Source organism: Pongo abelii, chromosome 23 (assembly GCF_028885655.2).
Source record: "Pongo abelii isolate AG06213 chromosome 23, NHGRI_mPonAbe1-v2.0_pri, whole genome shotgun sequence".
Classification (NCBI taxonomy): domain Eukaryota; kingdom Metazoa; phylum Chordata; class Mammalia; order Primates; family Hominidae; genus Pongo; species Pongo abelii.
In genome coordinates this window covers 22737955-22761215 of record NC_085929.1, presented here as the reverse complement: position 1 = coordinate 22761215, position 23261 = coordinate 22737955, and the positions used below count along the sequence as shown (strand labels likewise).

At 35.8% G+C, this 23261-nt stretch overlaps 1 protein-coding gene across 1 annotated transcript in view; it reads left to right on the top strand.

Annotated features, from left to right (window-relative positions):
* LOC100449536 (ankyrin repeat domain-containing protein 36A) overlaps positions 1-15493 on the top strand; it is a 137127-nt gene extending 121634 nt beyond the window's left edge. Inside the window, exons 75-82 of the mRNA XM_054543008.2 lie at positions 473-692; positions 3060-3243; positions 4723-5640; positions 7041-7193; positions 8707-8777; positions 9100-9193; positions 9692-9721; positions 10324-15493. Of these exons, the coding sequence (XP_054398983.2) occupies positions 473-692; positions 3060-3243; positions 4723-5640; positions 7041-7193; positions 8707-8777; positions 9100-9193; positions 9692-9715 (1664 nt within the window). The 3' untranslated portion in view covers positions 9716-9721; positions 10324-15493. The remainder of the gene's footprint in view (positions 1-472; positions 693-3059; positions 3244-4722; positions 5641-7040; positions 7194-8706; positions 8778-9099; positions 9194-9691; positions 9722-10323) is intronic.
* Positions 15494-23261: the final 7768 nt, after the last annotated feature.

Sequence of the window (23261 nt, the reverse complement as noted above, 5' to 3'; positions counted from 1 at the left end):
ATGAAAAATCAGTATCTGTTACTCCATCAGAGCTAGTAACAGATTGCAGCAGAGCTTCAGCACAGCACATGCTGCAAACTGGCCAGAGTGCTTTGCTTTCCTCTCTGCTTAACTGCTTCTTTCTCATCCTTCATTTCTCAGTGTAGCATCTCTTCATCAGGGAAATCTTCCCTGGGTGAAGTATAGATCAAATTATCTTATACAATCATATAACTATTTTTTTTTTTTTTTACAGGACCTATCTGAGTTTATAACTGTCACCTTTTTATCTTGGTTCTTCACTATACTTTAAGCTAAAACAATAGCAGAGGTGTTGTCTTATCTGCAGAGCTTATTATAATATCTTCCACCTTGTAGGCACTCAATATGTACATACTTGTTCAGTGTATGGATGAATACATGTTAAAAATGCACAGTCCTTTATATCCAAAAATCTACTCATGTATTTTATCTCTATTTTGTTTTTTCCCAGTTACAGATTGTGTTCACCTATTGAAAATTAAAAATACATCTTGTTTATGTAAAAGATCAATAGAACTTAAGGATAATCACTGTGAGCAACTTAGAGTAAAAATTCAAAAAATGAAAAATAAGGCTAGTGTACTACAAAAGAGACTATCTCAAAAAGAAGAAATAAAATCACAGTTAGAGCATGAAGCACTTGAATTGGAAAAAGAACTCTGTAGTTTGAGGTATGACCTAGTTTTAAATAAATGTTTGACCTATTTATTTTATATTAAAGACATATAAGGAGAAGTTTTGTAATTGCGAACTTTCTAGGATTTAACAGGGAAGAAAGCTTCTTAATCTTATGGGGTGTGAAATTATTGGATATAATATCACAAGTTCTTGATTGTGAATACTTCTCTAATAATTAAATGCATATTCTTTTAAATCATAGTTTTAATGGCTGTATAGAATTTTATGCTTTGGAAATCTCATTATTTAATTGATGAATTGAATTTTAGGTTTTAAAAAGTTTTTGTAATAATGCTACAAGGAACATCTTTTATATACACATAGTTTTCTACATTTCTAATTATTTACTTTGGATAAATTCTTCTGGTTAAAGTACAGAAACTTTTTTAGATCAGTTTAGATCTTTGATCGATATTTCTAAATTGTTCTTAAGAATGTTTATATTAATTTATAATTCAACCAACAGAGTATAAAACAGATATTTTTCTTTACCCAGAATAATTATTTTAAAAACTATCAGCCAGGTGCAGTGGCTCACGCCTGTAATCCCAGCACTTTGGTAGGCTGAGGTGGGCAGATCATGAGGTCAGGAGTTCGAGACCAGTCTGTCCAACATAGTGAAATGCTGTCTCTACTAAAAATACAAAAAATTAACCAGGTGTAGTAGTTGCACCTGTAATCCCAGCTACTCAGGAGGCTGAGGCAGGAGAATCACATGAACCTGGGAGGCAGAGGTTGCAGTGAGCCGAGATTGCACCATTGCACTCCAGCCCAGTGATAGTACAAGACTCCCTCTCAAAAAAAAAAAAAAAGAAAAGAAAAAATCCAGTTTTATTCTTAATATGCAGGGAATAAAAAGTAAAATAGAAAGTGATTACTGATTACCTTATTCAACATCTCTGTCTCTGCTATGTAGATAAAATTAATTCAGTTTTATGCTGAAGACATGTATTATTCTTTATTGTTTAATTAAATATTAGATCTTGTGTTGTTCCAAAACAGATTTTAAAATTGGTTATAAAATACATACTAATCAACAGGATAGACTGAAAGTGTTACCCAAAAAACAATCTTAAAAAGTGTAGGGTAACATATTACATTCTTAACCTAGTCTTGGATTACAGTAATCTGCTGATATATGTTTCATAAAGACATCGAAAATGCTATCTTACAATATAAATTGTGTTTAGGGATACTTGCAATGAATGTTTCATGAAGATGAAAATGTATTTCTAGTGAATGTATGAACTTGTTTATAAAAAGTAACTATGTTAATTAACTAAATGATTCATCCTAATTGAGGAGTAATTACTGTGTGAAGAAAAGATAATTTTTATCTTGTAACTTTATTGAATAATTTTCAACATCCTTTTTCATACTATTTGCTAGAGTTACTAGTAACAGAAACTTATGCAGGATGTTCTTTTATCAATACATTTCAACTTATACATGTCCTTTGGATGAGATTGAGGTGAGAAATTAAAAACATGAGAACTAGAAAGAAAAATAGTATTTAAGAACATAGAAACTTTATTAGGATAATAAACCAATGTATGAATGTTTTATTTTCTAATATCAACAAAGAGAGTCAAACTCTGTAAGATATTTGAAGAGATTTATTCTGAGCCAAATATGAGTGACCGTGGCCCCCGACAGCCCTCAGGAGGTCCTGAGAACATGTGCCCAAGGTGGTCGGGGCGCAGCTTGGTTTTATTCATTTTAGAGAGTAATGAGACATCAATCAAATACATTTAAGAAATACATTGGTTTGGTTCAGAAAGGCAGGCCAACTCAAAGCTGGGGCTTCCAGGCTATAGGTAAATTTAAACATTTTCTAGTTGAAAATTGGTTGAGTTTATTTGAAGAGCTGGGATTCATGGAAAGAAATGTTCAGGTTAAGATAAATGATTGTGGGGACCAAGTTTTATTGTGCAGAGAAATCTCTCAGCAGACTTCAGAGAGAGCAGGTTGTGAAATGTTTCTTATCGGACCCAAAAGGGTGACTGGCTCTTAGCTGATTATGCCCTGGATCTGCATAGAAAGGAAGGAAAACAAAGGGGAAGGGCAGTTGTCTATAGAATATGGATTTTTCCCACAAGAGACTTTGCAGGGCAATTTCAAGGTATGGCAAGGAAATATATTTTGGATTAAATATTTTCTTCCTTGTCTCATAATGTTATGTCAGAGTCAGATTGAAAAGCAAGTCACAATATACAGGGTCAAATAAAACCCATCTGATAAGAATCCATGGTTTGTAGAGCATGACTCCCGGGACCCCTTATGTAGGAATTTGGGCAAGATAATAAATTACAGCTTAGTCCTCACTCATAAGATAAATTCTAAGATAATTATATTTACAGATTTGCCATACAGCAAGAAAAAAAGAAAAGAAGAAATGTTGAAGAGTTGCACCAAAAAGTTAGGGAAAAGTTAAGAATAACAAAAGAGCAATGTAGGACAGAAGCTGATGTGACAAAACAAATTAAACTGGCTCTCAAATCAGCAGAGGTGGAATTGAAGACAGGAGGAAATAATTCAAATCAGGTAAATTAATGTTTGGTAAAACTTCATATTTCTACTCTTATTAATATTACTTATAATATCTCTTTCATTTAATGTATATTATTTAGGCCTAAACAATCCCCAAATTTTATTTCATCTTAAAAATGAATCATGGTGGGCCGGGCATGGTGGCTCACGCCTGTAATCCCAGCACTTTGGGAGGCCGAGGCAGGCGGATCACAAGGTCAGGAGATCAAGACCATCCTGGCTAACATGGTGAAACCCTGTCTGTACTAAAAATGCAAAAAAAAGTAGCCAGGCGTGGTGGCGGGCGCCTGTAGTCTCAGCTACTCGGGAGGCTGAGGCAGGAGAATGGCGTGAACCCAGGAGGTGGAGCTTGCAGTGAGCCGAGATCCCGCCACTGCACTCCAGCCTGGGCAACAGAGTGAGACTCTGTCTCAAAAAAAAAAATAAATAAATAAAATAAAATAAAATAAAATAAAAAAGAATAATGGCATTTATAGCTACAATTATTTATAATAAATCTTGAAATATTTTATTTTAGTTCAAAGGCCTTGTGAAAACAATGCTATTCTATAATATATACTTAATGATATTGTAAGTATTTTGTTCCTAGTGACATAGTTCAGCATATTTTCTCCTATTTCATGTTAATTACATTTCAAATGTTATGGAAAAGAAATAAAAGTTATCACAATAGTAAATAATCTCATGATTTTCTAAAAAGAGCTTTATAAATTTAATTTTCTTGACTTTTGGTGTCTTGAAAAGGAAGATTATTTTTGTATGTATATATCTACCTCACAGAAGTTACTGATTTGTTGGAAGAGCACTAGGAGTAGAGTCAGAAAAGCTGGAAAAAATCCTGCAGCTTGCTTATATTTTTAACCTTTTGCTATAGAATTATAACTAAATGAGTTCATTGATTTGTGTGTGTAAAAGTGCTTAGTACAATGCCTAGACTTATCATTTATCAATAAATGTCATTCTTAAAACTGACCATGACAATATTAGAAAAGTAGAATAGATATCCTAGATATTTTAGATATTTTAGAAAAAGGGAACTTAAAGAATTTGGAAAATGTCATTCATCTGTCCAAATATCTGCCAAGCTAAGGCTCTCACTATAGGGAGAGGTATAGTTTAGATGTTAGAGTGTAAACCCAATTTTTTAATGTGGTCATAGTTATTAATTCTTTATGCCTTGCAATTTGTTGTAATGCAGTAAAAGCCTTTTTTTATCCTGAAATTTAAAAAAATTATCTAGTGGTTTCCTTTTTGCTTTCATGGATTCACTGTCTTCAAATAAACTTTTGAACTTTGGGGAATTTATGCTGTATGAGGTTTGAGGTTTTGACTCCACTTCTTTTTTCCCAGTTAGATATCCAGTTATGGCAACCTCTCGTTGTATAAATGTACGGGTTATTATTTAATTTCAGAAGCAATCACAATATGTTATCCTATTGGATACTAGTTACAAGTTTTCTTTGTTTTACTTAGATTTCTGAAACTGATGAAAAAGAAGAAGACCTGCTGCATGAAAACAGCTTGATGCAAGATGAAATTGCCAGGCTCAGGCTGGAAAAAGACACAATAAAAAACCAAAACCTGGAAAAGAAATACTTAAAAGACTTTGAAATTGTGAAAAGAAAGCGTGAAGACCTTCAAAAGACTCTAAAACGGAATGAAGAAACATTAGCAAAAACGATAGCCTGTTATAGTGGACAGCTTGCTGCTCTGACGGATGAAAACACAACGCTCCATTCCAAACTGGAGAAGCAAAGAGAGAGCAGGCAAAGACTGGAAACAGAAATGCAATCATACCGTTGTAGACTGAATGCTGCTCTATGTGATCATGATCAAAGTCACTCATCAGAAAGAGACCAAGAGCTTGCGTTCCAGGGCACAGTAGATAAATGGTGTCATTTACAGGAAAATTTGAATTCTTGTGTTCTGATTCTCTCTCTGCAACTTTCTAAAGCTGAGAGTAAGTCCAGAGTCCTCGAAACTGAGCTGCATTACACAAGAGAGGCTCTGAAAGAAAAGGCTTTGGTTTTTGAATACGTGCAAAGTGAGCTAAAGCAAAAACAGAGTCGAATGAAGGACATTGAAAAAATGTACAAAAGTGGATACAATAGAATGGAAAAATGCATAGAAAAGCAGGAAAGATTTTGTCAACTAAAAAAACAAAATATGTTGCTTCAACAGCAACTGGATGATGCTCGCAACAAAGCTGACAATCAAGAAAAAGCAATACTTAATATTCAAGCCAGATGTGATGCTAGAGTACAAAACCTTCAAGCTGAGTGCAGAAAGCGCTGTCTTTTACTAGAAGAAGACAGTAAAATGTTGGTCAATGAATTGAATCATTGGAAAGGAAAAGAACGCCAGTATGAAGAAGAGAAAGCAGAAAGAGAAGTAAGTATCAAGAAAAATAAGTATTTTTCAAACTTCCTGAAGTAAAATTTAAAGTAATATTTGGTTACAGTTGAATGTTGGATCTAGTTGAATATAAAAAAGGATACATATGATAAATATATCTGCTTAGAAACATTCCTTGTTTCCAGCAAGTCAAAGTTAGAACTGAGAGATGCTTTCCTCTGATTAAAGTCAATGTGTCACTTATAAAATTTTAAGTTATAAAATGTTAATATAGACTAATATTAATAATATAGTCTTATACTGCTGAAATAATAATTTTAATGTATTTATGTTGCAACATTTTAAGACCATGATCAATCAGATATATGGAAATGCTCATACCTAAAATGGTATTTTGAAATTGATTCAATTAAGTGGGGTACTTTGACAGTTAATTTCAGATTTCCTACATGAACTGAAGGGTATTCCCTATTTCATAATTACTTTTCTTCAGTAGCTTTAAATATGTCTTAGTTGGTAAAATTTTGTTTTTCTTCATGTCAATTTGACTTAAATCTGGAACTATTTCAATCTCAAATTATGTATAGATATGATCATTCTATTCTTTAAAGGCATCTAACTTTACTTATATTATAATATGGGGAAAATGCAGTAAATTTTAGCCAAATCATGTTTGATTTAATCTTCCCACTGGCATTTATAATTTACTTTCAGTTTTTAAATAAAAAATTTGCTCATACTTTTTATTTCAAGGCTCAATTACTATCATTTGGATATAACTTTGTCCAGGACAAAGAGAGGCATAGCTATCTGTGATTTATTAGTTTGACACTGGATCCCCATTTTCAGACTAAGGAGGATTTCAGACTAACGAAGAGTGGCAGGATTCACGTAGAGTAGGAATGGAGTGAGTAGGGAGGAGAGATACAGCAGCTGAGTCAGGGCGGGAGGTGGAGGGCAGGTTACTTAGAGCATCTAAGACCACTGTAATTTTACTTTTCTTCTGAGATACACATCTATTGGAAGAATTTAAGCAGATGATTTAATGTGAGGAACTCTGAGGTTGATTTGAGTTTCTAATAAAAAGAAAGAGGGAAATCATTCCACAATGTATAATTTACTACCATCGGTCTCACCCACATACTCATTTCTTTTTGAGACTTCAGGTTTTTAAGCATTGCAGATTCATCAGGGGAGGAATGACTAGTGGGCTGAAATGTTGTGTGAATAACAATACCAGTTTGGCAGGAAGATAACACCTTCTGTATCCTTAACTGGATTCATTAATACACAGGAATGTGTACACACGAGGAAAAGAAGGTGAATCGGTCTGTGTGGTGATATTTTTCATAGTGTATGCTTTAGAGTTAAATATTATTAATGGTTTAATAATAAGGTGATTTGTAAAATCAGTAACAAAAATAACATCTTATCAGGTAGCTGTGAGACAGCTTCAACGAAAACGAGATGATGTCTTAAACAAACAATCAGCAACAAAAGCTTTGCTGGATGCTTCATCGCGTCACTGCATCTATTTAGAAAATGAGATGCAGGATTCAAGGAAGAAATTAGACCAAATGAGAAGTCAAGTATGTATGAAACTTTGCATGCCAACAGCTGTTAATCTGTAGCTAGTTAACTAATATAAAGTGCTTTGGGGTACTAATTTTAGTGGATGGCTTTCTTTTGTATTTTTATTATAATTAATTTTATTAAAATTTTATAGTGGATGGCTTTCTTTTGTATTTTCCTTATTATTAATTTTATTAAAATTTTATTATAACACACCTATATCTTAATCTCTGGCTTTCATTCTGCCATTTTTTATACATATATTTTTTTCTTAAATATTTAACCTTAGGAAAGTTGAGAATTATGCATCAATTCTCACAGAAGTTGAGAGAGTTTTTTTTTCCTGTTAAACAGTCTATTTTTAATGATTTCTCTGTTGGCATGGTGAGGCAAGCCAGATTAATTCAGAGGATAATGTCTAATGGAATGTTTCAGAAAATTATCTTATTTTTAGTCTCTACTTTTCTGAATGTATAAAGAACCTGTGTATACTTATTTCATAGATTTCAGGTTAACTTGTTCAGAAAGGCCATTTTACTGAATAAATTTTTATTTCGATGAAAATCCTTACTCTCTGTATTGGGCTCAGAGAGCACATTCTGTCTCTATATGAATATGGAGAGTTAGCATTTGCCAACATGTATCTATTTTCTCTTATTTATAGAAAAAGCTAAACTAAAAAGGTGGTTATAGAAGGTCAGCAAAGGATGGGTTTGAGATGTTTGGGTTGGTTAAGTGGGCATTTAGACAACAAGATTTCTCCTTTGGCATGTTTAATGGACATCTTTGCAGTTTAAGATGACGCTTTTAAATTACTTCTCTCCTAATGATGACTTGAGTCTTGCTATTCAGTGAGAGGGTCAATAAGATCCTGTAGGACCTTATTTGGAACTGACTTTGTGGATTTTAATTTTGTTCCTGCTTGTTTTTTAATTTTCTTGTTGTTTCCCTAGAAAGGAAAGATGACACTTAGTTTTAAATATTTAAAAATGTGCAAGTTGCTTTGCTATAATAAAACTAAATGCATACATACAAAAAATAAAATTATAGTTGATGTGGTAGTGTTTGGAATTCAAAATATAAATGCTTAGCATGAGGTAATCCTTTATCTTTCCACATTTTACCAGTTTGTAAGTTTGAATATTTAACTGATAAAATGTAATTCAAAAGCAAGAAGAATGTTGTGTTTTAGTCTTAGAGCAGGGGTCTGTGAACTTTTCTGTAAAGGGCCAGATAGTATTATTTAAGGCTTTGTGAGCCATAAGATCATTGTTGCAATAACTCAGCCCTGCAGTTATAGCACAAAAGTAGCCATGAACAATATGCAGATTGAAGGGGTGTAGCAGTGTCCCACTAAAATTAATTACAGAAAACAGGTAATGGGATGATTTCTCCTAGATTCTGACCTTTTTTAAATAAAAAAGATTGTGATAGTCTAAAATATTTTATATATATTTTGTTGATTCATTAATCTACTTATGGACATTTAGGTCATTTCCAAATGTAATTTTTTAAAATTCTTTGTTTTAGTTTCAAGAAATACGGGATCAACTTACAGCTACTGTAAGATGTATCAAGGAGATGGAAGGCGACGCACAAAAGTAAAATTTGAAGCAGCACACAAAATAACTTAGCAAAAGAGCACTGTAGTATGAAAATTGTATCAGTTATGATAATAAGTATGTCTTTGTGAAGCCAAAAAATTTCATCTGTAAGCTATATTGAAATACATCATTTTTCTACATTCCTAAATTTTGCATATTATCAACAAAACACAGGTAGAAAAATGACACAGTAGCCCAATCATCTACTTTTGCAATCGCTAAGAATTTGTGTAATTATACCTTCAGAAGTTTGTTTAGGATTTACATGATTTAAAAACAATTATGTGTGAGAGTAATTATTTTAAAATGCACATTTTAGGCTTGAAGTAGAAAATGCCATGATGAGAAAAACGATTAAAAAACAGGATGACCAAATTGAGCGGCTTGAGAAAATCCTGCAGCATTCAAGTTTGGTAAGCTGATCTCTTAATTTCTGTCATACTGAAAAGGAATTTTATTTTTCCAGTAGGACGGGTTAAATATCCCTTGTCCAAAATGCTTGGGACCAAAAGTAGATTTTTTTCAGATTTTGGAATATTTGTATATACCTAATGAAATATCTTGGGGATGGTACCTGAGTCTAAACATGAAATTCATTTATGTTTCATATATACCTTATGCTCATAGCCTGAAGGTAATTCTCTACAATGTTTTACAGTAATTTTTTGCAGGTAACAAAGTTTTTACTGTTTTCACCAGAGCCTGTCACATGAGGTCAGGTGTGGAACATTGCAGTTGTGGTGTCATGTCCGTGCTCAAAAAGTTTCAGATTGTAGAGCATTTTGGATTTCATATTTTTAGATTAGGGATGATCAATCTACAGTACAGATGTTCCTTGACTTACAGTGGGTTTACATGATAATGTCTCTTGTTTGACTGAAACATTATAAGTAATATTTGATTTATTTCAGATGCTGCAGGTGTTCAAGAGCTAGATGAAGGTATGTTGCCAAAATTTATGAATTAAATTCAAATCATTGATTTCTGAAATAAACTCTTAAGTAGTGAACGGTATTTCTCTCAATTGCTTGGTTAATAAATGCTACATTAAATATTTTTTCTTACACACATCTAGTGAAAGATGTGAAAACATAAACATTCATAGTGAAGGGTATACTTATGCTTTGTTACTTCATCATGTTCCATAGCTTTAAAAAAAATCTCAAGAAGTCTGTGTATCCCTTTTTTTCTGGCCCTACACTTTTCTTCTGCCACCCCTATAGAACTGTCAGCCTGCACACTGAAACTGTTCTCAGAAAACAAAGGCATCATCAACTTCTCGAGGTTAAGGTAGTGACTTAAGGCTAACAGACCCCACACTCATGTGATAACAATTAGTTAAGTAATTACAGGTCACAAGCAGTCACTTGACCAGTGACATTTTAAATCTCTAGTCATTGACTTTGTCGTTGGTTTACTTTTGCCTCTGGGAAAAGTTGAAAATTCCTTAGCATGGAATCAAAACTCTCACATCAGTGTGGTTCTTGTCAGGTTATTCAGCCTTATCTTTCACCACTTACCATACTCTGCTCCTTTGTTCTAGCATCCAGCCGAACTAGACTACATGGAGCTCCACAGTGATCGTCCTCACCTCCAGCTCTTTGCATTTACTTCTTCCCTCTATCCTACATGTGTTTTCCTTCCCCTTCAAATATCAACCTATGACTTGCCTCTACTAAAAAGCCTACAATATTGACACAAATCTGGGCTAGTATCCCTTCTATGCCTTCCAGTAAGTGGTGTCTTATGCCTGTCATTGTATGTATGACTCTGTATGGGAATTGCCTGTTTGTTTTTTCAGATTATAGCATACAGTTGTTGAAGGGTGGACCGTATCATCTTTATCTTGTTATTCCAGTGCTTGTCCTAGTACCTTAGCACATGGTTGCTGAATACATGAATGAAGAGTGAGAAACCAGAAGCTCTGATACTTAACTGCCATGATAATGAATTCAGTGTGCAACTATGGGCAAATTATATTTAATAGTAATTGCATATTGTACATATTTTTCATTCTTATTAACACTGATAAACTTTTCAACTTATACTGACTTTCTCTTAGTTAACTGTGAAATCATTTAGATAAAGAATATAATTCTTTTTCATTCTAACTTCTGAATTTAAATCTGAATCCTCTATAGCAGTGGTCCCCAACCCCCAGGCCACAGTCAGGTCCATGACCTGTTAGGAACCAGGCTGCACAGCAGGAGGTGAGTGGCAGGCAAGCGAGTGAAGCTTCATCTGTATTTCCAGCCACTCCCCGTTGCTCACATTATCACCTGAGCCCTGCCTCCTGTCAGATCAGCAAAGGCATTAGATTCTCATAGGAGTGAAAATCCTATTGTGAATTGCACGTTCAAGGGATCTAGGTCACATGCTCCTTATGAGACTCTAATGCCTGATGATATGTCATTGTCTCCTCTCTCTTCACGATGGGACCAGCTAGTTACAGAAAAACAAGCTCAGGACTCCCATTGATTCTACATTATGATGAGTTGTATAATTATTTCATTATGTATTACAATGTAGTAATAATAGAAATAAAGTGCACGATAGATGTAATATGCTTGAATCATCATCCTGAAACCATCCCCCAAACCCCCATCTGTGGAAAAATTATCTTTCACAAAACTGGTGCCTGGTGCCAAAAAGGCTGGGGACTGTTGCTCTATGGCTTCTGCACTAGAATCTACTAATGAGTAAAATCTAAATCAATAACTAGTTTTAAAAGCATAATAAGAATTTGTGCTGGCTGGCTGCAGTGGCTTATGCCTGTATTCTCAGCACTTTGGGAGGCCAGTGCGGGTGGATCACTTGAGGTCAGGAGTTCAAGACCAGCCTGGCCAATATGGTGAAATCCTGTCTGTACTAAAAATACAAAAATTAGCTGGGTGTGGTGGTGCATGCCTATAGTCTCAGTTACTTGGGAGGCCGAGGTGGGAGAATCACTTGAACCCGGGAGGCAGAGGTTTCAGTGAGCCAAGATCGTGCCACTGCACTCCAGCCTGAGCGACAGAGTGACTCCATCTCAAACGCAAAACAAAACAGAAAGAATACGTGCTGACAAAAAAAATCTAAAAGATAATAAAATTGTATTACTAGGCTATTAACATGATATTTTGTTTCCCATTAAATATGTGACATGCAAAGATGTTTATTAAATGAAAATATTTTTGTATCTTTTATGTCTGATGAAAATTTATATCGTGTTTTAAATAATGTTTCTTGGCCTCTTTAACTTTTTATTTTTTTATTATTTTTTTTTGAGACGGAGTCTGGCTCTGTCGTCCAGGCTGGAGTGCAGTGGCATGATCTTGGCTGACTGCAAGCTCTGCCTTCTGGGTTCATGCAGTTCTCCTGCCTCAGCCTCCTGTGTAGCTGCGACTACAGGTGCCCGGCTAGTTTTTTTTTTGTATTTTTAGTAGAGATGGGGTTTCTCCATGTTAGCCAGGATGGTCTCCATCTCCTGACCTTGTGATCTGCCCGCCTCGGCCACCCAAAGTGCTGGGATTACAGGCGTGAGCCACTGTGCTGAGCCTGAATATCTTATTACCTAAATAACTTCCCACTCTGCTCACACCCACAATCTTTCTATAATCCACATTCTCTCCTGAGACAAGAGCTTGGGAAGTTCCATCTTGCTGAGGGAAATTTATATTGTTCAGGAATTCTTTAATAAGGTTTTACACAGTTGGGGAAACCAGGGAAAAGCAGGTTTGTCACTGCTTTGCTGAGGAGCACTGACTCACATGCCTTGGAAGAATTTAGTAAACCTTCAATAGATGGCCTAAGATACTAACAGGGGCCATCTCATTAAGCTACACAGTTATTTATAAATGAAAGAATAATCTAGAACTTACATGTCAAAGTCTTCCACTAAAAAGATGGCAAGTATTTGGCTAAAACTGCAATGTTTGTCCCAGTTGACAAAACTCTAATCAAGTCCCTGCCCTTCTCATTCTGTTTTTCCCTATTAAACTTTTTTTTTTACATTTTAATTTTTCATTTGACAAATGCATATTTCTTCTTTATACCACGTTTCCAAGTGTCACTCTGATATATACCTTCAATGACCAGACACAGGATTGTGGAGATTGTTGTAGACACTCATCCCACGAATAAGGAGACTCAGATAACCTGAACAGAAGGCTCTAGAAAAGAAAGGAAACTTTCTTTTCCTTCCATACAGAGCTTCCTCCCATTATTTCAGTGTACACAAACCAATATCAGTTCTTTAACACAAAAATAAAATACTCAAGATCAAGCAATTGTGAGAGGAATGATCTTTCCAGAAGTCAGTTCTTCTAGCGGCTACCTTCAGCATATACTACATGAATGAAAAGAAGTTGGTAATGAGTAAAACTTTCCCACCTCATTCCATTTCTATCTACCCATTGACAACACCTTCAGTCTTCTCACAAATATTGAGTAGAAACACTGCCAACTCTTCACCTTTATCTGGCTCATTCCCAGAGCCAGGAGAAGATGTGACTTATTTGGTGGATGGGAAATCTTATCCATTGGTCCCATCAAATCCGTTGGTCCACGTTTGCCTGTTAGTAAGGCAAACTTACTCAATGATCAATGAGTACATCTAGTCTCTCTTTCTCCTCTGGATTCTGAACAGGAGGAGTGGAACGCAGATGCAGACCCTGCCTACACTGGTGGGTAACTGACTGTTCTTCAGATGAACTTTTTTTTGTTCAGGTTCTAAAGTCAAGGCTGGGGGAAATATTAGAAGTCTTTTTTGGTCAACAGTAAGCCATAGTTTCTAAATCAGTTTTACAAGGAATAATGTATTTGGATACTGATCTGACCTCTTGTTTTTATTTCTAACTTGGTTTGGCACTGAAAAGGGAGAGGTTTGTTATCAGTCCATACCCCTAATGCCCTGACACCCATGAATCCGTTTTAGTGGAATCCAGATCTCTAAGAAACAGATATAAAATATTTGATTACTATATTTCCAACTATGTTGCTGTCTGTAAGTAGAGTCTGCATACATGTTTCTGGTTCCTATATGCCTAGGGTTTCAGAGCATTACATTTCCATCAAAATGTAGATCCCAAGAATGCCAGAGAGGGTCAGGCAGAGGATAGAACAGACAGTGATTTTCAGATACTGCAGTAGAAAGGTGGATCCACCTCTTGACTGGTACTTGTAACCATGAAGTGTGGGAAAGTAATGACCAGACTGAGTAAATGACCAGAAATTCAAAACTAAGCCACAACAAATTTGTCTATTTCTGCTTTGGTTGACTGCTATCAGGGTTACATCAAAAACAGTATTGCTGAGACCAGTGTTGTGGAGCTTTAACTCTATGTTTTCTTCCAGTAATTTTACAGTTCAGGCCTTCTATTTAAATCTTCATTTGGAGTTGATATTAGTATGTGGTGTAAGTTAAGGGACTAACTTTATTTTTCCTGTGGATATTCAGTTTTCTCAACACCATTTGTATAACAGACTATCCTTTAACTATTGTGTGTCCTTGGCACCTTTGTCAAAAATAAGTTGACCGTGTGTGGGTTTATTTCTGGGTTTTCCATTTTGTTTAGCCAATTTGTCCGTTTATATGCCACTACCATGCTATTTGGATTACAATTGTTTTACAATATGTAATAAAATTAGGTAGCATGCTGTCTCTAGCTTTGTTCTTTTTGTTCAAGATTATTTTGTCTATTTTAGGTCTGTTCAATACAAATGTCAAGATTTTTTTTCCATTTCTGTAAAAGAATGGCATTGGAATTTTGATAGTGATTGCATCAAATATGTTGCTTTTGGTATTTTGTTCATTTTCACAATATTAATTCATCCCATCCACAAGCATGAATTTTTCATTTACTTGTGTTTTTAAATTTTTATTCATTGGTGTTTTATAGTTTTTCATATACAGGACTTTTAATTTTTTGCTTAAATTTACACCTAAGTATTTAATTTGTATTGCTATCGTACTTGGGATTTTTTTTAAAATTTCTTCAGGTAGTTTGTTATTTGTATACAGAAACGCTTCTGATCTTTGTTAGTTTATTTTGTATCCTGAAACCTTATTGAATTCATGCATCAGTTCTAACAGTTTTTGGTGGAATACTTAGAGTTTTCTGTATACAGAATCATGTTGTCTGCAATTAGAGATAATTTCACTTATTTTTTTTCTGAGTAGGATGCTTTTATTTTCTTTTCTTGTCTAATTGTTCTGCCTAGGAATTCCACTGTTACGAAGAAAAGAAGTGGTGAGAGTGGTCATCATTGTCTTGTCCCTGAACGTGGAGGAAAAGCTTTCAACTTTTCATTGTTGAGAATAATGTTAGCTAAGAGCTTGTCATACCTGGTTCTTTTTTGTGTCAAGATACATTTTCTCTACACTGAATTTGTTGAGAGCTTTCATCATGAAAGGGTTTTAAATTTTGTCATGTGCTTTTTCTGCGTGTATTGAGAGAATCATATGATTTTTGTCTTTGACTTTGTTCATGCATTTTATCACATGTATTCATATGCATATGATGAAACCACCTTGCATCCAAAAGATAAATCCCACTTGATCATGGTGAATGATTCCATTCATATATTCTTAAATTTGGTTTCTAATATTGTGTTGAAGATTTTTGTATCAGGGTTCATTACTGACATTGGCCTAGTATTTTTGTCTCTTGTAGTGTCCTTGTCTGTCTTTGGTATCAGAATGATGGTAGCCTAATAAAATGAGTTTGGAAATATTTCCTCTATTTCACTTTTTTGAAAGTGTTTGAGAGTAATTACTATTAGTTCTTTAAAGGTTTGTCAGAATTTAGCAGTGAAGCCTTCTGGTCCTATGCTTTTCTTTCATGGGAGGCTTTTAATTTCTGCTTCAGGCTGGGTTTGGTGGCTCATGCCTGTAATCCTAGCACTTTGGGAGGCTGAGGCGGGTGGATTGCCTGAGGTCTGGAGTTCGAGACCAGCCTGGCCAACATAATGAAACCCTGTCTCTACTAAAAATACAAAAAATCAACTTGGCATGGTGGTGGGTGCCTGTAATCCCAGCTACTTGGGAGGCTGAGGTAGGAGAATAGCTTGAACCTGGGAGGTGGAGGCTGCAGTTAGCTGAGATTGTGCCATTGCACTCTACCCTGGGCAACAAAAGCGAAACTCCGCTTCCAAAAAAAAAAAAAAATTCTGCTTCAATTTCCTTATTATTTATTAGTCCATTCAGATTTTCTGTTTCTTCTTGATTCAGTCTTAGTAATTTGTATATTTGCGGAAATGTTTTTATTTCTTCTATGTTATCCAAGTTGTTGGCATACAAATGTTCATTATATGAACAATTGTAATCCTTTGTATTTTAGAGTTAAAAGTTGTAATTTCTCCTATTTCATTTCTGATCTTATTTGTTGGAATAGTCTTTTTTCTAGTTAGTCTAGATATGGATTGGTTGATTTTGTTTATCGCCTTAAAAAAAAGTTCAGTATTAATTCTTTCCATTGGTTTTCTCATATCTATTTTATTTATTTCCACGTTAATCTTTGCTATTTTCTTATTTCTGCTAATTCTTGGCTTTGTTTCTCATCTAGTTCATTGAGGTATAATGATTGATTTAACTACATTGTATAAGTTTTGGTATGTTGTGTTTTCATTTTTGTGTGTCTTAAAATATGTTTTTTATTTTTTCTGTAACTCATGGGCCATTTATGAATATGTTAAATTTTGCCATTTTATGTATTTTTCAAGATTTCTTCTGTTACTGATTTCTAGCTTTATGCCCTTGGGATGCAAAAATTTTTTTTCTATAATTCAATTCTCTAATATTTCTTAAGATCTGTTTTGTGGCCTAACATATGATACATACTGAAGAATGTTCCACCCAAGTTTCAGAAGAACATGTACACTTCTGCTGTTGGATAGGATGTTCTGGATATATCTGTTAGATCCAGTTGCTCCAAAGTGTAATTCAAATCTAATGTTTCTTAATTTATTATCTTTCTAAATGATCTTTCCATTGTTGAAATTGGGGTATTGAGGTCTCCTACTATTATAGTATTGCAGTATATTTTTCTCATCAGATTATTTAATAATTGCTTCATGAATTTAGGTCTTCTGACCTTGAGTGCATATATATTTACAAATATTATGTCTTCATGATGAATTAACTCCTGTATCATTATGCAGTGAACCCTATCTCTTTTATAGGTTTCGACTTAGTTTATTTCTTTTAACAATAAGTATAGCTCCCCCTGCTCTATTTTAGTTTCCATTTGCATGGAATATCTTTTTTCATCTTTTCAATTTCAGCCTATATATGTCTTGACTAGTAAAGTGAGTCTCTTGTAGGCAGCACATGATTGAATCTTGTTTTTTATTCTATCCATTGAGATGCTCTATGTCCTTTTATTTGACAATGTAATGCACTTACTATCAGGGTAATTATTTATAGGGAAGGACTTGCTCCTGCCACTTTGTAATTTTTTTTCTGATTGTTTTATAAGTTCTTTGTTTCCTTTTTCTCTCTTGCTGAACTCTTTTATAGCTTGATGGCTTTCTGTGGTGGTATGCTTTAAAATTTTGGATAAATTGCAAAATAAACTTTTTTATTTTGTGCAGTTACTGTAGGTTTTGTTTTGTGGTTATCATGAAACTTACATAAAATATCATATTCTTATAACAAGCTATTATAACAACTTCTGATAACAACTTCTCTTTTAATTGCATCCAAAAGTCTACATTTTCATTCTCTCTGCCATACAATTGTACAATTTTATGTCAGAATTTACACTTTTATTTCATATTTATCTATCTTAACAATTTATTGTAGCTACAGTTATTTTCAATAGCTTTGTCTGCTAACCCTACTAGTAGGGATAAAATTGCTTTACAAACCACCCTTAGAATATTAGAGCATTTTGAGCATGACTGTGTATTACTGATAGCATTGAAGCTTTTTACTTTTATATGTTTTTTTCTTACTATTTAGGCTTTTATTTCAATGTAAGGCTCTTCCTTTAGTAATTCCGATCAGTCAGGGATATTGATTATAAACTTTTTTAGTTTTTTTTTTTTTGTATAGCAAGGTTTTTATATCTCCCTTTCCCTCATTTCTACAGGACAGCTTTGCTAGGCACAGCATTTTTTTTTCAAGATGGAGTCTTGCTCTGTCACCCAGGTTGGAGTGCAGTGGTGCGATCTCACCTCCCAGGTTGAAGCTTGCTCACTGCAATCTCCGCCTGCCAGGTTCAAGCAATTCTCCTGCCTCAGCCTCCCGAGTAGTTGGGATTACAGGCCCGTGCCACCATGCCTAGCTAATTTTTGTATTTTTAGTAGAGATGGGGTTTCATCATGTTGGCCAGGCTGGTCTTGAACTCCTGACCTCTTGATCCACCTGCTTCGGCCTCCCAAAGTGCTGGGATTACAGGTATGAGCCACTTCACCTGGCCGGGCACAGTATTGTTGATTGGCATTTTTGTTTGTTTGCTTTAGCATTTTGAATACATCATCCATTTCTCTTGTGGACTGTAGGGTTTTCTGCAGAGAAATCCACTGAAAGCCATATTGAAGCTCCCTTGAATGTGATGTATTACTTGTTTTTTTTCTGTTTTCAGTATTCTTTGTTTCTCATTTTTAATAACTTCATTGTGATGTGTGTTGATAAACTCCTCTTGGATTGAAATGGATTCATGACCTCTACAATTTTCATACCTCGATGTTGTCATCATTCTTCATGTTTGAGAAATTTTTCATCATTATTTCGTTGAATATGCTTTCTAGGCCTTTTTCTTTTTCTTCTCCTTCAGAAACTGATATTATATGAAAGTTGGGTTGTTTGATTGAGTCCCATAATTGCCATATGCATTTGTTATTCTTTTTTGTTGTTTTTGTTTTTCCCCTGATGGAATCATTTCAAATGTTTTTTTCTTTAAGCTCACTGATTCTTTTTTTCTGCTAATAAAATCAGCTGCTGAAGCATTGTATTAAATTTTTAGTTTGTTGTATTCTCTCTATATAGAATTTCTATTTGTTTTCTGTTATCATATCTATTCCTACTTCAGAACTATCATTCTGTTAATGAATTGTTTCCCAAATTTATTTTAGTATGTTATCCATATTTTCTTGTACAGGCATATTTCAGAGATATTGCAGGTGTGGTTCCAGGCAACCACAATATAACAAGAACTTGAACTTTTAGTTTTACACTGCATATAAAAGTTTTTTATACTATACTATAGTCTATAAAGTGTGCAATAGCCTTATGTCTACAATTCATACTTTAAAAACTACTTTATTGCTAAAAATGCAAATGATCATCTGAGCCTTCAGTGAATTTTAATTTTTGCTGAGAAAGAGTCTTTCCTCTGTGTTGATGGCTGCTGAATGATTAAGGTGGTGGTTGCCGCAGACTGAGGTGGCTGTGGCAATTTCTTAAAATAAGACAACAGTAAAGTTTGCTGCATCAATTGATTCCTTTGATGAAAGATTTATCTGTAGTGTGCCATGCTGTTGGATAGCATTTTACCTCACAGTTGAACACCTTTCAAAATGAAAGTCCATTCTATCTAATGCTGCCACTGCTTTATCAAATCAGTTTGTATAATAAGATAGGTTTTGTGTGTGTGTGTGTCATTTCAACAGTGTTTACAGTATCTTCACAAGGAATAGATTCCATCTCAGATGGACGAGCTATAAGAAACAACTTTTAGTACATTCAAGTTTGATCATGAAACTGCAGAAATTCAGTCACAGGCTCAGGCTCCAATTTTACTTTTAGTTCTCTCACTAGTTCCACCACACTCACAGTTACTTCCTCCACTGAAGTCTTGAAACCCTCCAAGCTGTCTATGAGGGCTGAAATTAACTTCTTCCAAACTTCATATTTTGACCTCCTCCAAGGAATCACAAATATCTTTAATTTCATCTAGAATAGTGATTGCTTTCTAAAAAAATCCAGATGATTTTTAAGTTGCCTTGTGCAGATACACAGAAGAATCATTGTCTGTGGCAGCTATAGGCTTACAAAATGTATTCTTAAATAATAAAATGTCCTTGATCCATGGGCTTCAGAATGAATGTTGTGTTAGCCGGCATGAAAACAACATTAATCTATTTGTACAACTCCATCAGAGCTCTTGGGTTATGAGTGCATTGTCAACGAGCAGAAATATTTTAAAAGATATATGTATACACACACACACGTATACACACACACACACACACACACACACACACATGTTTTCTGGACAATAGGTCTCAACAGTGTGCTTAAGATATTTGGTAAGGGGACCAAGCCAAGATGGCTGAATAGGAACAGCTCCGGTCTACAGCTCCCAGCATGAGCGACACAGAAGATGGGTGATTTCTGCATTTCCATCTGAGGTACTGGGTTCATCTCACTAGGGAGTGCCAAACAGTGGGTGCAGGACAGTGGGTACAGCGCACCATGCATGAGCCGAAGCAGGGTGAGGCATTGCCTCACTTGGGAAGTGCAAGGGTCAGGGAGTTCCCTTTCCTAGTCAAAGAAAGGGGTGACAGATGGCACCTGGAAAATTGGGTCACTCCCACCCTAATACTGCACTTTTCCAATGGGCTTAAAAAATGGCACACCAGGAGATTATATCCCACACCTGGCTCAGAGGGTCCTACACCCACGGAGTCTCGCTGATTCCTAGCACAGCAGTCAGATCAAACTGCAAGGTGGCAGCAAGCCTGGGGGAGGGGCACCTGCCATTGCCCAGGCTTGATTAGGTAAACAAAGCAGCCAGGAAGCTCAAACTGGGTGGAGCCCACCACAGCTCAAGGAGGCCTAACTGCCTCTGTAGGCTCCACCCCTGGGGGCAGGGCGCAGACAAACAAAAAGCAGTAACCTCTGCAGACTTAAATGTCCCTGTCTGACAGCTTTGAAGAGAGTAGTGGTTCTCCCAGCATGCAGCTGGAGATGTGAGAACGAGCAGACTGCCTCCTCAAGTGGGTCCCTGAGCCCCAAGTAGCCTAACTGGGAGGCACCCCCACCAGTAGGGGCAGACTGACACCTCACACGGCTGGGTACTCCTCTGAGACAAAATTTCCAGAGGAACGATCAGGCAGCAGCATTTGCGGTTCACCAATATCCACTGTTCTACAGCCACTGCTGTTCTGCAGCCACCGCTGCTGTTACCCAGGCAAACAGGGTCTGGAGTGGACCTCTAGCAAACTCCAACAGACCTGCAGCTGAGGGTCCTGTCTGTTAGAAGGAAAACTAACAAACAGAAATGACATCCACGCCAAAAACCCATCTGTACATCACCATCATCAAAGACCAAAAGTAGATAAAACCACAAAGATGGGGAAAAAACAGAGCAGAAAAACTAGAAACTCTAAAAAGCAGAGCACCTCTCCTCCTCCAAAGGAACGCAGCTCCTCACCAGCAACGGAACAAAGCTGGACAGAGAATGATTTTGAGGAGTTGAGAGAAGGCTTCAGACAATCAAACTACTCCAAGCTACAAGAGGAAATTCAAACCAATGGCAAACAAGTTAAAAACTTTGAAAAAAAATTAGATGAATGTATGACTAGAATAACCAATGCAGAGAAGTCCTTAAAGGAGCTGATGGAGCTGAAAACCAAGGCTCAAGAACTACGTGAAGAATGCAGAAGCCTCAGGAGCTGATGCATTCAACTGGAAGAAAGGGTTTCGGTGATGGAAGACGAAATGAATGAAATGCAAGAAGGGAAGTTTAGAGAAAAAAGGATAAAAAGAAAGGAACAAATCCTCCCAGAAATGTGGGACTATGTGAAAAGACCAAATCTACATCTGATTGGTGTACGTGAAAGTGATGGGAAGAATGGAACCAAGTTGGAAAACACTCTGCAGGATATTATCCAGGAGAACTTCCCCAATCTAGCAAGGCAGGCCAACATTCAGATTCAGGAAATACAGAGAACACCACAAAGATACTCCTCGAGAAGAGCAACTACAAGACACATAATTGTCAGATTCACCAAAGTTGAAATGAAGGAAAAAATGTTAAGGGCAGCCAGAGAGAAAGGTCAGGTTACCCACAAAGGGAAGCCCATCAGACTAACAGCGGATCTCTCGGCAGAAACCCTACAAGCCAGAAGAGAGTGGGGGCCAATATTCAACATTCTTCAAGAAAAGAATTTTCAACCCAGAATTTCATATCCAGCCAAACTAATCTTCATAAGTGAAGGAGAAATAAAACACTTTACAGACAAGCAAATGCTGAGATATTTTGTCACCACCAGGCCTGCCCTAAAAGAGCTCCTGAAGGAAGCACTAAACATGGAAAGGAACAACCAGTACCAGCCACTGCAAAAACATGCCAAATTGTAAAGATCATCAAGGCTATGAAGAAACTGCATCAACTAACGAGCAAAACAACCAGCTAACATCATAATGACAGGACCAAATTCACACATAACAATATTAACTTTAAATGTAAGTGGGCTAAATGCTCCAATTAAATGACACAGACTGGCAAATTGGATAAAGAGTCAAGACCCATCAGTGTGCTTTACTCAGGAAACCCATCTCACGTGCAGAGACACACATAGGCTCAAAATAAAGGGATGGAGGAAGATCTACCAAGAAAATGGAAAACAAAAAAGGGCAGGGGTTGCAATCCTAGTCTCTGATAAAACAGACTTTAAACCAACAAAGATCAAAAGAGACAAAGAAGGCCATTACATAATGGTAAAGGGATCAATTCAACAAGAAGAGCTAACTATCCTAAATATATATGCATCCAATACAGGAGCACGCAGATTCATAAAGCAAGTCCTGAGTGACATACAAAGAGACTTAGACTCCCACACAATAATAATGGGAGATTTTAACACCCCACTGTCAATGATAGATAGATCAATGAGACAGAAAGTTAACAAGGATATCCAGGAATTGAACTCCGCTCTGCACCAAGCGGACCTAATAGACATCTACAGAACTCTCCACCCCAAATCAACAGAATATACATTTTTTTCAGCACCACACCACACCTATTCCAAAATTGACCACATAGCCGGAAAAAAAGCACTTCTCAGCAAATGTAAAAGAACAGAAATTATAACAAACTGTCTCTCAGACCACAGTGCAATCAAACTAGACCTCAGGATTAAGAAACTCACTCAAAACCACTGAACTACATGGAAACTGAACAACCTGCTCCTGAATGACTACTTTGTACATAACGTAATGAAGGCAAAAATAAAGATGTTCTTTGAAACCAATGAGAACAAAGATAAAACATACCAGGATCTCTGGGACACATTCAAAACAGTGTGTAGAGGGAAATTTATAGCACTAAATGCCCACAAGAGAAAGCAGGAAAGATCCAAAATTGACACCCTAACATCACAAAAGAACTACAAAAGCAAGAGGAAACACATTCAAAAGTTAGCAGAAGGCAAGAAATAACTAAAATCAGAGCAGAACTGAAGGAAATAGAGACACAAAAAACCCTTCAAAAATTAATGAATCCAGGAGCTGGTTTTTTGAAAGGATCAACAAAATTGATAAACTGCTAGCAA